Here is a 13114-nt window from a genome sequence, read left to right as displayed (position 1 = left end):
CCAGGAATATTGTTATACAAGGAGACCACTGTTATACAAGACCAATGTTGTATGAAGTAAAATAAGAATAAACTTTTGGTAGAATAATAATGAACAGTGTTGTTTCATTGGAACAACAAAATGAGAAGAACATTTCCTTTGGCAAAATGGTCTTGCTTCATAAGTAACTTCTAAAGAAGTTTCCTAGTTTTCTAGTAAGGGTGGATGCCTTGCAAAGAACACAAGTTGTCTCCCCCTTTGGAGGTACAAAATCCACCTCTGTCCTCCAGAGCCCTCAAGAAGAGACACTTCACCAGCATCTGCCCAGCACCCAGCACTCGAGGAGCAGAGACAAAGAGGGAGGGGGTTTCCCAAGGAGAGCTGCAGACTGGAGGCTGCGATCTAGGGGACAAGAGTGAGCTCTGAGATAAGACAGGGCTGCACTGAGTCTCAGCGGACCAGCACCCACATCTGAGAGAGCCACCTCCTCCAGGCTGGAGACCAAATTCTCCACAGCCCCAGCCCTGACCCCCACCATCCTTTCACTCAGGGGAAACCAGCTCTAGGGAGGGACCGGAGAGGGCACGAGAGAGAAAGTATTCCCCATAGAGTCACAGCAGATCCTGGGAGGGGAAAGGACCATCCCAGGCCCCCAGCACATCAGGAAACAAGTCACGGGAACCAGGGCAGAGACTCAGGAACTTATACACTTGGGGCTGTGCATCATCCGATCTCTACAGACAAGAGGTCCCCTCTCCTGCCTGCTGGCTCCTCTGCTCCACAGTGGACACCTGGTAGGAACAGGCGAGGCCAGCAGGCAGAGTCTGTTACAGAGCCCAATGCTGGGCAGACAGGGCAACAAGCAGAGGAGAGCCCAGGGAGTGGGGGAGAGGAGCCAGAGAGAGGCAGGCAGGGGCACGATTGTCTCTGATCTGGTTACATGCCGTGACCCAGCCCTGTGGGACCCTGTGTGCTTCACAGACCAACAGACTCAGTCCCTGCTCAGCAGCCCCATTCCTCTCACACAGACAGGCTTCACACACCCTGAGACACACACACACCCTGACACACACTCTCTCACACACCCCACACATACACTCTCACCTGCCCTCACACAAACGCACCCTTACACACTCCTCTCTCACCCTCACATACACTCATACAAGCACAAAGCCCACAGGAGCATAGGCAGGAAACACGGGGACCCAGGGGCAGTGCTCACACACCAGGCACGTGGAGTGTGTGGGAACAGCCCAGAGTCCCCGCTGGGGTCAGCCGCTGGACCTTCCACACACTGGGAGCCACTGGGACCCTAGAAGCTCCCTGAGAACAAGGGAAACAGCGGAGGGGACTCAGGCTGACCCAGCTCAGTCCAGACCAAACCTCACTGCTCTGTAAAATCTGCCGCTATGACCAGTGGACCCCTCACAGGAGACTGACCAGTGTTCACAGTCAGCGTGGCTTCTTTTTAGTCAAAAACACTGAGGCTCAGTTCCAGAACTCCAAACACCTTTCCCTTCACAAAGACATGCACTGCCTGATGTGGACCCAGAACAGAGGGGCAGCTCTTACCTTGACCACCCACCATGGTGCCGAGGAGGAAACAGAATCCCTGCAGGGAGAGGTGTCTGCCTAGAGCCATCCTGACCCCACGTTCTCAAGGTCACAGTCCCAGCTGCAGGATCAGCCTGTGGGGAGGCGTCAGGGTGCCGACTAGGGTCTATATAGACCACCCCTTACACCCTCCCTCCTGAGAGCCAATAGCAACACCTCTCACCATTTCAGGCACTATCGGAGGCTGCATCTGCCACTTTCTGAAGCTCAGACACCAATGAGCTTCTGCATCTTCAACATCTCCTTATATGAGCAACACGGTCCTTGACCTCCTGCTTCCGTGGTCCTGAGAGCCGGGCCCCATCATCAGGGCTGGCGTAGAAAACCTTTCTTTCCTCTGATCACCCTGGCTGATCCCCAAGGACTGTGAGATTTTGCAGAGTCAGGTTGCGGACTCAATCGGCCCATGGGGAATAACTCTAGTGGAATCATGCACTGATCTTCCAAGTACTAAGCTCAGGGTGGAAGCTGAGTACTGGAAGAAGGCTTGAAACACAAGAATATTTGTCAGGCCAGCAGAAAATGAGGACAAGGATTGCAGGAAATCACAGACCATGGAGAGGGTGAGACGGAAACCATTAAGTTGAAGGGATGAGATTGTAGGTGTCTTCTCAGAATGATCTGGAGACTGGGTCCTTCAGAAGGTGCATGTGTGCTTAATTGTGTCCTACTCTTTGTGACCCCTGGACTGTAACCCATCAGGCTCTCCTCCATAGGCTTTCACAGGCAAGAATACTGGAGTGTGTTGCCATTTCCTTCTCAAGGGTATCTTCCCAAGCCAGGGATCGAACCTGTGTCTCCTGTGTCTTCTGCATTGGCAGGCGGGTTCTTAATTGTTGAACCACCTGGGAAGCTCTATAAGGGATTTTCACACATGCTAAATCCCTTTCCCTTTATTGCATTTCATTTTATGGGAAATACCCCTTTCAGCTATTCAACAAATGATGCTTCAGGAGAGAAAGAGATTGCTGTTATAGGAAACAAAGTAGTCATTATTCAACTCTAGCCCTACCAAATAGGAGTGAAAATCTCTAGAAGAAAATATGTAGCTTAGAAAGATTAACATTTTCTAAACTTCACAATTTCCCCCTTTGGATATTGAGAGTTTGGTTTGATAGGATTCAGAACCAACCTGTATTATAAGCCATAACTAAAGAAGATGCAAAATATTGTTTAACGGAACTGCCCCCAGACAGAAGGATAAATAGGAAGTATTCTGCTGCACAGCGGCTGCAGGCAAGGGGCAAAGAAGAGGCAAATGAAGAAGAAAAGAGAAGAGGGTTCATTCATTCTGAGCTCAAGAGGAAAGTTGGCAGCAAGAATGGAAGCCCAGGTGGGTTGAGGGCACAGAGCCAAGCAGAAGGGGCTGATGTCCAGAGTGGCCACTGCTGCCTTGCCGTGTCCCACTGATCAGAGAAGCTCCCAGATGCTCTCCAGAAAGCAGCCCAGGGATGAGTATAGACAATGAGAAGGGCGGTAACGATGAAAGACAGAGCTCCCCCATCGAAATTCAAGGTCACTAACATACTGCCTCAGTCCTCATACTCCCTCGGGCTAAAGACTCTCATGATGCACCTTCTGGTCCACACAAACCCACCCTGAGGCCCCCTCACCCTGACTCTCATCATTTCAGCACAAACTTGGGAAGGACCCGTCTGTGACACACATGCCCCCGAGTGCCCACGAGAGCCCCGAGACGGCTTCACACCCTCCCCCACCCACACCTGAAGGTCTCATGAAGCCAACACGGAGGGAAGCTGTGGACCAGTCCACAGGCCTGTCACATCCCCCACTGGAAGGACCCCTCATCCCGGTCAGCAGACACAGCTTCTCTGTCCTGCCATACCCATCCTTCCTACTTGAGATTCAGGTAAACGAAAAAGGGAGAAAAGTCCATTGAACACATGCTTTTCTCCCTCTATATATGGTAATATTAACCTGTTATTTCATAACACTTCCTTGTCCTGTGTTCCTCTGACTTCCGAGCCCCCATCTGTGCATGAATCCCATCTCCTTCTGGATGCTTAACACAGGAGTGATAATCACTGATTATAAATGTCAGAACCAGAACATAAACTCAGGCGCTGGAGTAGGAACAGGACCTGCTCAGTCACTAGAGTCGACGCTCTACTCCCCCTGGGGCCCAGAGTCACCACTCTTTACCCAGTTATGGACTCCACTCCACAGCATCACCAGAAACCACCAGACAGACACCTAGATACAGGATGCGCTTCCTGGAGTCCAGGCATTCCTCCCGCAGGATGACACAGGGACGCACTTAGTGAACCAGGTACACGTGGTCTCACCTCAGGATGGAGACCTCGCAGGTAACGTACTGTTAGGGACTCCACACCCTGCTATAAGGATGGAGTGGGCTGGAAGGAGGGGCTAACCAGCACCGGCAGGCTGTGCTCAGGGAGCACCTTCTACCCCAGAGCTGGGGATGCAGGGTCAGCAGGGACCGACTCACCCTCTGATGAAGGTTCGTCTTCTCTGACACATAAGGAAGTCTCAGTGTCTAACCTCATCCAAGATTTGAAGGAGGAAAGCTTTAGGGAGGACACTAACCCAGCTGTGTCCATGTGAACTCCAGGGGTCAGGAGAACAGGCTCAGGAACCAGTCTGCCCCGGCCTGACTCAACTCAGCCACATACCATGTGTGTGACCTTGAACAGGGTCCTTACACTCTCTGTATAGTGGCTTTGTCTGTAAAAGAAGAGTTATACTTGTGTATAGATGAGAGAGTTTTGGTTAGAATTAAATGAGTTGGCATTAGTAAGTGATACAACCACCAGTGAACAGTAGTATATCGTCATGGCAGAGAAGCAATATTAGGGCCCCTCTCTCCATCCCATCCCAGGAATCCCAGGACTCTAGAACAGGAATTCAATTCTGTTACCTGGAGCCTTGACTGGAGCTGTCAGAACTCTCCCAGGAACCACACGCTGTGACGGTGATTGGGGCCAGAGTTGTGAGTATTCCACACATCGCCCCTTCTCCCTGTGCCCCAAGAGAGGCTCATGAACCTCGACCTTACCAACTGTGAACCTCATGAATTAAGTTGTTTACCTGCTAATTTTACTTTATAAATGAACTTGGTAAAGGTTCTGTGTCTAATTCACCTCCTTATCCCCAATGCCTGTTAATTAAAAATCCTGGTGCTAAGTTGCTTCAGTCATGTCCGACTCTGTGCGACCCCAGAGACAGCAGCCCACCAGGCTCCCCCGTCCCTGGGATTCTCCAGGCAAGAACACTGGAGTGGGTTGCCATTTCCTTCTCCAATGCATGAAAGTGAAAAGTGAAAGTGAAGTCGCTCAGTCGTGTCCACACTCTTAGCGACCCCACAGACTGCAGCCCACCAGGCTCCTCCGTCCATGGGATTTTCCAGGCAAGAGTACTGAAGTGGGGTGCCACTGCCTTCTCCAAATTAAAAATCCTAAACGATGTCTATTGTATACCTGAATGAATGAATGTCAGCCAGGTATTTTGCACAAATCATTTCAATCAAAAGAAATCTTTTGAGATATAATCTAACTTGGTGTGAGGACTTAACAGCACAATGCAAGTTGTGTCACTTGTTGTAATGCTATTTCAATATGATTAAATGGCATAAGCTATGTATGGTTCACTTCTACACTTTTCTGCAAAGAATGCAGTCAGTTGCAATACCAGAAACAAGGCTAGCCCCATTCCAAGAGCAGTGCTGAGAGAGCCAGTTCTAAACATGTATAAATGCTGCATCTTTGTATATCCAAAGATAAAGAAGACAGACCTCAGCACACTGACAGGTGAACACCATGAAGCCTCCTGTTCTGGTCTTAATCAGATAGGGCCATGTGGTCCAGATGTTTATATACTTATCTTTTGGCATATTTTCAGTTCAAACCACACATAACTGTAACAGGAAGAAATTCTGTTATAAAAAATTTTAGTTTAACAGCTTCTGTATTGAATTAGAAGTGCAGAAGTAGAGAGCAGGAAGAATCCTGTTCTTTAACTTAGACTGTTTATTTCTCTTATGGATTGTAAAGCAATATATTATGCCCAAATCACCATGAAAATATGGAGGTTTCAGAGGTTCAGTAATCTCTTTGCTGGGAAAATTAATAATTAAATATCCTTGGTAGGGGGATATTTTCAGGACCAATCAGAGTGACTAATATACAAAATATTTTTGGATTAAAAAATAACTAAACAACCTTAGGGCATCTGGTCCCATCACTTCATGGGAAATAGATGGGGAAACAGTAGAAACAGTGTCAGACTTTATTTTTGGGGGCTCCAAAATCACCGCAGATGGTGATTGCAGCCATGAAATTAAAAGACTCTTACTCCTTGGAAGAAAAGTTATGACCAACCTAGATAGTATATTCAAAAGCAGAGACATTACTTTGCCGACTAAGGTCCATCTAGTCAAGGCTATGGTTTTTCCTGGGGTCATGTATGGATGTGAGAGTTGGACTGTGAAGAAGGCTGAGCGTCGAGGAATTGATGCTTTAGAACTGTGGTGTTGGAGAAGACTCTTGAGAGTCCCTTGGACTGCAAGGAGATCCAACCAGTCCATTCTGAAGGAGATCAACCCTGGGATTTCTTTGGAAGGAATGATGCTAAAGCTGAAGCTCCAGTACTTTGGCCACCTCATGGGAAGAGTTGACTCATTGGAAAAGACTCTGATGCTGGGAGGGATTGGGGCAAGAGAAGAAGGGGACGACCGAGGATGAGATGGCTGGATGGCATCACAGACTCGATGGACGTGAGTCTGAGTGAACTCCGGGAGATGGTGATGGACAGGGAGGCTTGGCATGCTGCGATTCATGGGGTCGCAAAGAGTCGGACACGACTGAGTGACTGAACTGAACTGAACTGAACTGTGCTGACAGTCAGGCTCAGTTTCCCAAATTTGTCTCTTAGCACCTTGACCTTCATCCTTAAACAGCTCTTCCTTCCTCTGAGTTAGTCAGTTCATCATCTTTGATCCTGTTTTTACCTTCCACCAATCCTGTACTAATGAAAAGGCAGCATGTACTGTCTAAGCCCCCTAAGTCTTTTCTTGATTTCCTGAACAAACTTGATTCCTGGATTTAGTGCTCCACGCAGTTAACCTACTTCACATTTGGTTAAGAAATGATTTTGCTGACTTTTTTTCCCCTTATCTCAAGAAAATGGCTGTTTCAAAACCTATATCCTTGTGAGCACAGCCCTAGGGCTTCCCTCTTGAGACTTGGAAGGGGCTGGTGTAAGGAGAGGCTATGAAACTGAAGCTTCATTAGCTTCATGATTAATCCACCTCTGCTCAGAGTTGATGTAATGACCAAGTCCAGAGCTATTGAGCTCCAGTGGATGGTCATTCCTAAGCCTCTTAAACTAAGATTAGTGCCACTGGGGTGGCACTCATAGTTCAAAGGCTGAGTGGTTGCTCAGACTTGAACTCTATGAACTGATGCTCTAATGCACATGGAGCTTTCATGCAGCTGAGTCCAGGCTGCAGACCAGCTTAAGAACACTGGAAACACAGCAAAATGTGTTCCTCCTTTAACATCTAAAAGTTTGTGAACAGATTCTCTTTTCCTTATCATCGAATCCTTCCGCATCTGGGCGTGCTCTCCAAGACTTCTACAGGCTACAGGCATCTGTTGAGGCCCTGCCAAGGCCCAGGGGAGAGAGGCCTGTTCCTGTGTATAAGATCTGTATTTCCACTCTCTGTAAGTTAATAGATGCTCAGTTCAGTTCAGTTCAGTCTCTCAGTCATGTCCAACTCGTTGCGACCCCATGAATCGCAGCATGCCAGGCCTCCCTGTCCATCACCAACTCCTGGAGTTCACTCAAACTCATGTGCATCAAGTAGGTGATGCCATCCATCCATCTCATCCTCTGTCGTCCCCTTCTCCTCCTGCCCCTAATCCCTCCCAGCATCAGGGTCTTTTCCAATGAGTCAGCTCTTCGCATGAGGTGGCCAAAGTATTGGAGTTTCAACTTCAACATCAGTCCTTCCAATGAACATCCAGGACTGATCTCCTCTAGAATGGATTGGTTGGATCTTCTTGCAGTCCAAGAGACTCTCAAGAGTCTTCTCCAACACCACACTTCAAAAGGATCAATTCTTCAGCGCTCAGCTTTCTTCACAGTCCAACTCTCACATCCATATATGACCACTGGAAAAACCATAGTCTTGACTAATAGATGCTCAGCTAATGTTTATTGAATGACTGAATGGTACTATGCTAGACTTTTTTTATTTATTTTTTATTTTTTTAATTAAATTTTTATTTTTACTTTATTTTTCTTTACAATACTGTATTGGTTTTGCCATACATTGACATGAATCCACCATGGGTGTACATGCGATCCCAAACATGAACCCCCCTCCCACCTCCCTCCCCACAACATCTCTCTGGGTCATCCCCGTGCACCAGCCCCAAGCATGCTGTATCCTGCATCGGACATAGACTGGTGATTCGATTCTTACATGATAGTATACATGTTTCAATGCCATTCTCCTAAATCATCCCACCCTCTCCCTCTCCCTCTGAGTCCAAAAGTCCGCTATACACATATGTGTCTTTTTTGCTATCTTGCATACAGGGTCATCATTGCCATCTTTCTAAATTCCATATATATGTGTTAGTATACTGTATTGGTGTTTTTCTTTCTGGCTTACTTCACTCTGTATAATCGGCTCCAGTTTCATCCATCTCATCAGAACTGATTCAAATGTATTCTTTTTAATGGCTGAGCAATACTCCATTGTGTATATGTACCACAGCTTTCTTATCCATTCATCTGCTGATGGACATCTAGGTTGTTTCCATGTCCTGGCTATTATAAGCAGTGCTGCGATGAACATTGGGGTACATGTGTCTCTTTCAGTTCTGGTTTCCTCAGTATATATACCCAGAATTGGGATTGCTGGGTCATAAGGCAAATCACTTTCTAACACCACACACAAAAATAAACTCAAAATGGATTAAAGATATAAATGTAAGACCAGAAACTAAAACTCCTAGAGGAGAACATAGGCAAAACACTCTCTGACATAAATCACAGCAGGATCCTCTATGATCCACCTCCCAGAATTCTGGAAATAAAAGCAAAAATAAACAAATGGGATCTAATTAAAATTAAAAGCTTCTGCACAACAAAGGAAAATATAAGCAAGGTGAAAAGACAGCCTTCTGAATGGGAGAAAATAATAACAAATGAAGCAACTGACAAACAACTAATCTCAAAAATATACAAGCAGCTTATGCAGCTCAATTCCAGAAAAATAAACGGCCCAATCAAAAAGTGGGCCAAAGAACTAAATAGACATTTCTCCAAAGAAGACATACGGATGGCTAACAAACACATGAAAAGATGCTCAACATTACTCATTATTAGAGAAATGCAAATCAAAATGACAATGAGGTACCACTTCACACCAGTCAGAATGGCTGCGATCCAAAAGTCTGCAAGCAATAAATGCTGGAGAGGGTGTGGAGAAAAGAGAAACCTCCTACACTGTTGGTGGGAATGCAAACTAGTACAACCACTATGGAGAACAGTGTGGAGATTCCTTTAAAAATTGCAAATAGAACTGTCTTATGCTAGACTTTTAAAAGAAAGTATCTTAAATATAAAGAACTAGTTTTGAGGACATCATTTAGCTAATTGATACCTTTGTTTTAAAGGCAAATGCTTTCAGCAATTAACAGGGCAAAATTTGATTTTCAAAAAGTAGGTGCATATCACCACCAGATACATCACACCAAACTCTGCAAATCTCTATCTCTAAGGATACACAAGACAAACCACAACACACTCACATGTGGCTTCTGATTAAGTCTTAACCAGAACCAATGGAGGAGACAGGGTATTGGGATGATTTATCATTTGACAGTTTTTCAATAAAAACCACACAGGACTGTCACAGGATGAAAATTTGCAATTAAAAACAGTACAGCTGCACCATCTATATGACATAAGGAAGGAGATGAGGTTCAGCAAGAGTTCTTTGGATTAAAATAACAGACAGACTAATTGGTTTTTCACTTTGTGAAAGGAGAGTCCTCTGGGGCTGATCTTGAAGGATGCTGTAGAGACCGACTGTTCTGTACAACAGTTAGAACTGTGAACTGACAATTTTGGATAATGACGTGCTTTAATTTTTTTCTCTTTACTTTTTGCGTATCTACTGTAGGTTTTCACATTTTTGTTGCCACATGGTTCGCATAAAATATCTTATAGACACAACAGTCTCTATTACACTGATAACAAATTAATTTCAATCACATATAAAAGCTTTACCTTTTGATCCCCTCCCTACACTTCCTGTTTTTGATGTCAGAATTTACCTCTCTTTATATTGTATATCACTAACAAAATATCTTTCTGTATAGTTATTTTAATACTTCCCTGGTGGCTCAGACGGTAAAGCTACAGCTGCTGTTACGTAGCTTCAGTCACGTTCGACTCTGTGAGACCCCATAGACGGCAGCCCACCAGGCTCCCCCGTCCCTGGGATTCTCCAGGCAAGAACACTGGAGTGGGTTGCCATTTCCTTCTCCAATGCATGAGAGTGAAAGTGAAGTCTCTCAGTCATGTCCGACTTCGCAACCCCATGGACTGCAGCCTACCAGGCTCCTGCATCCATGTGATTTTCCAGGCAAGAGTACTGGAGTGGGTTTGCCGTTGCCTTCTCTGAGACGGTAAAGCGTCTGCCTACAATTAGGGAGACCCGGGTTCAATTCCTGGGTCGGGAAGATCCCCTGGAGAAGGAAATGGCAATCCACTCCAGCACTCTTGCCTGAAAAATCCCATGGATGGAGGAGCCTGATAGGCTACAGTCCATAGGGTCACAAAGAGTAGGACACGACTAAGCGACTTCACTTTCACTTTCTAGACTAGAGCTAACTGGTTAACACACTACCATATTCAGTGTATTCTGTATTGGATTACACATTTACATTTACAAGTCTGGTATATAATTTCACTTCTTTCATGTAATAATTAACATCCTTCATTTAGCTTGAAGAATTCGCTTCAGCAACCTTGTAAGATAAATCTGTGTTGGTGAACTCCCTCAACTCTTGTTTGTTTGGGAAAGTCTTTTTCTTGTCTTCATTTCTGAAAGACAACCTTCCTGAAAAAAGTATTCTTGGCTGGCAGGTTCATCAGTTTGAATATATCATCCCTTCCTCTCCTGGCTTGACAGGTTTCTTCTCAGAAGTCCACTGATATTCTCAAGGGAATTCTTTTTTGTGAGCGTTTGCTCTTACCTTGATGCTTCTAAAATTCTCTCTTTGGCTTGATTATAAACAATGCATCTTCGAGACGATCATTTTGAGTGAACTCTGAGGGGTGACCTATTAGCTCCATGAACTTGGTTGCCTAAGTCTCATCAGATGTGTGACTTATCTGGTATTATTTCTTTAAATACAATCTCTCTCCCTTTCTCCCTCTCTTCTCCTTCTGGGACTCCAATAATGTGCAGGTTGTTACTGTGAACGTTATCCCAGAGTTCGCACAGGTTCTTTCACACATTTTTAGTCTTTTTTCTTCTTTGTCCTCTGGCTGGCTAATTTCAATTTTCTTGTCTTGTGCCTCAAAAAATTCTTCTGCTGTTGCTGATGCTCTCTGTAACATTTTTTATTTTGTTGCATTTCATTCATTGCAATCTTAAGCAACATAATTTCTGTTTGGTTCCTTCTCTTTTATTACCTCATTGCACAGCTTGAGGGATCTCTTTTTTTGCCTCATTGCACAGTTGCCTGACCAGGATAGAATACAGGCACAGCAGTGAAAGCATCGAATCCTAACCACTAAACCATCAGCAAACTTCCTGTTTGCTTCCGTTTTTATGATTTCAGTCTCTGTACTGAAAAAAAAAAAAACTGAATTTATTCTGCAGAGCACTTCAGAGCCTGGGCACAACTACTCTGTGCTCTGGGACCCGCAAACTGCCAATAGGAGCCGGCATGCTACAACTACTGATGCCTGTGCACCTAGAGCCTGTGCTCCACAGCAAGAGAAGCCCCCACAGTGAGGCCTGCTGTCCACGAAGAAGAGCAGTGCCCGCCTGCCGCAACTAGACAAAGCCCATGGGTGTCAACCAAGACCCAGGGAAACCAAAAATTGAAAACAATAATAATAATAATAAATAATCATTTTTCAGTCTTATTTTGTTCACATATTCTTTCCCTGGATTTGATTGTTTATCTGCATTTTTTGGAGTTCCCTGAGCTTCTTGGTGGGTATACTTTATTTCTTTCATCATATGTCGTTTATTTCATCACTTCCCAGTGGTGAGTAGCCATGTGAGCTGCCCTGGGAGAACTCCTGGGCATCTTCTAATCCCCAGGCACAGCCTAGAACTATGAGGACTGCAAGCGTGACTGTAGGTTGGAGCCCTGGACACCATGCAGAGCCATCAGCCAGGGGCTGGGTGGGTTCAACTCACAACAGGCCATCACTCTCAGGTCTTATATTAGTTCAGCAGCCTCTCCACGTGTCCAAAATGGAATTGGGGGGGAGGGGGTGTTGTGAAATGTAATCTTTACTTGGCCATTCCTACATGACAGCCCTTTCTACCCTGAAGAATCACAGCAGGATCACATTTACTTTTTCAGTAGTAACCAGATTAAAGCAATCTTGAAACAGTTTGTTTTTCAGAGGAGCCAATTAGTCTGAAATTCTTCCTTTAAGAATTCAATCATATCAGGCCCCTCTATCCACATCTTTAAAACGTAAATAGACAAACGTACCTGATTTTCCCATCTATCCCTTCTTCTGGAACCCTTCTGTCTAGGTCTCCACCTTCTTGCCCTCTTCTCCCACGTGCATTCAGGCTGTGGGTGGGCACTAATTTGCCATCCATCAACTTAGAGAGAGATATGAGCTGATATAATTTGCTCAGAAGGATAGATAATTGGGCAGACAAGAAATGGCAATGTTCTGAAGAAATAGTAGGCAAGGATGGAAAGAATGTATTTATAAGGATTTGATAACCAACTAGACATGGGAGAAGAGCAAGGAGGAATCTATATCTGCTTGAGGAATAAACAGATCAAGTAACCTATGGAATGAGAGATGAAAAGGCAGAGGTAGATACCTAGAGTTAGAGTTTTAACTGATCCATGAACACTTAAGCAGGATAAGGAAAGCTGTATCCATTCTCTCCCACCAGCAAATTCCCACTTTGAAACCCACACCCAAGTTGGTGCCCAAGAACAGGTAAAAAACAGATGATGTGACCTCTCAGGGAAGAACATACAGGAATGTTCAGGATTGGGTTTTTCCCATGAGTTTGTGAAATGAAAATATCTCCTACCACATCAATAAACAAGAAATGTCACCACCATCAATGATTTCTGGTCTCCAGCTGTGAATGAGGGCTCCCAAAACTGATCCAGGGGATGCTGCCACCCCGTATGGTGATTGCTGAGGAGCTGGGGAATGCAAGCAGCAGCTGTCTGCCGCTCCTTAAGGTGAACAGGGGACCAGGGTTGCCCCAGATAGCTGAGCTGCATGTGGAAGCATTGAATCC

General features: G+C 45.3%; 1 protein-coding gene across 1 annotated transcript in view; it reads right to left on the bottom strand.

Moving 5' to 3' along the window:
• LOC138437845 (antigen WC1.1-like) overlaps positions 1-1676 on the bottom strand; it is a 55766-nt gene extending 54090 nt beyond the window's left edge. Inside the window, exon 1 of the mRNA XM_069585811.1 lies at positions 1552-1676. Within this exon, the coding sequence (XP_069441912.1) occupies positions 1552-1621 (70 nt within the window). The 5' untranslated portion in view covers positions 1622-1676. The remainder of the gene's footprint in view (positions 1-1551) is intronic.
• Between the last annotated feature and the right edge of the window lie 11438 nt (positions 1677-13114).

The sequence above is a fragment of the Ovis canadensis genome, chromosome 3 (assembly GCF_042477335.2).
Source record: "Ovis canadensis isolate MfBH-ARS-UI-01 breed Bighorn chromosome 3, ARS-UI_OviCan_v2, whole genome shotgun sequence".
NCBI lineage: Eukaryota > Metazoa > Chordata > Mammalia > Artiodactyla > Bovidae > Ovis > Ovis canadensis.
Note: the sequence above shows the minus strand (reverse complement) of the source record. Positions and strands in the feature narration are given on the sequence as shown.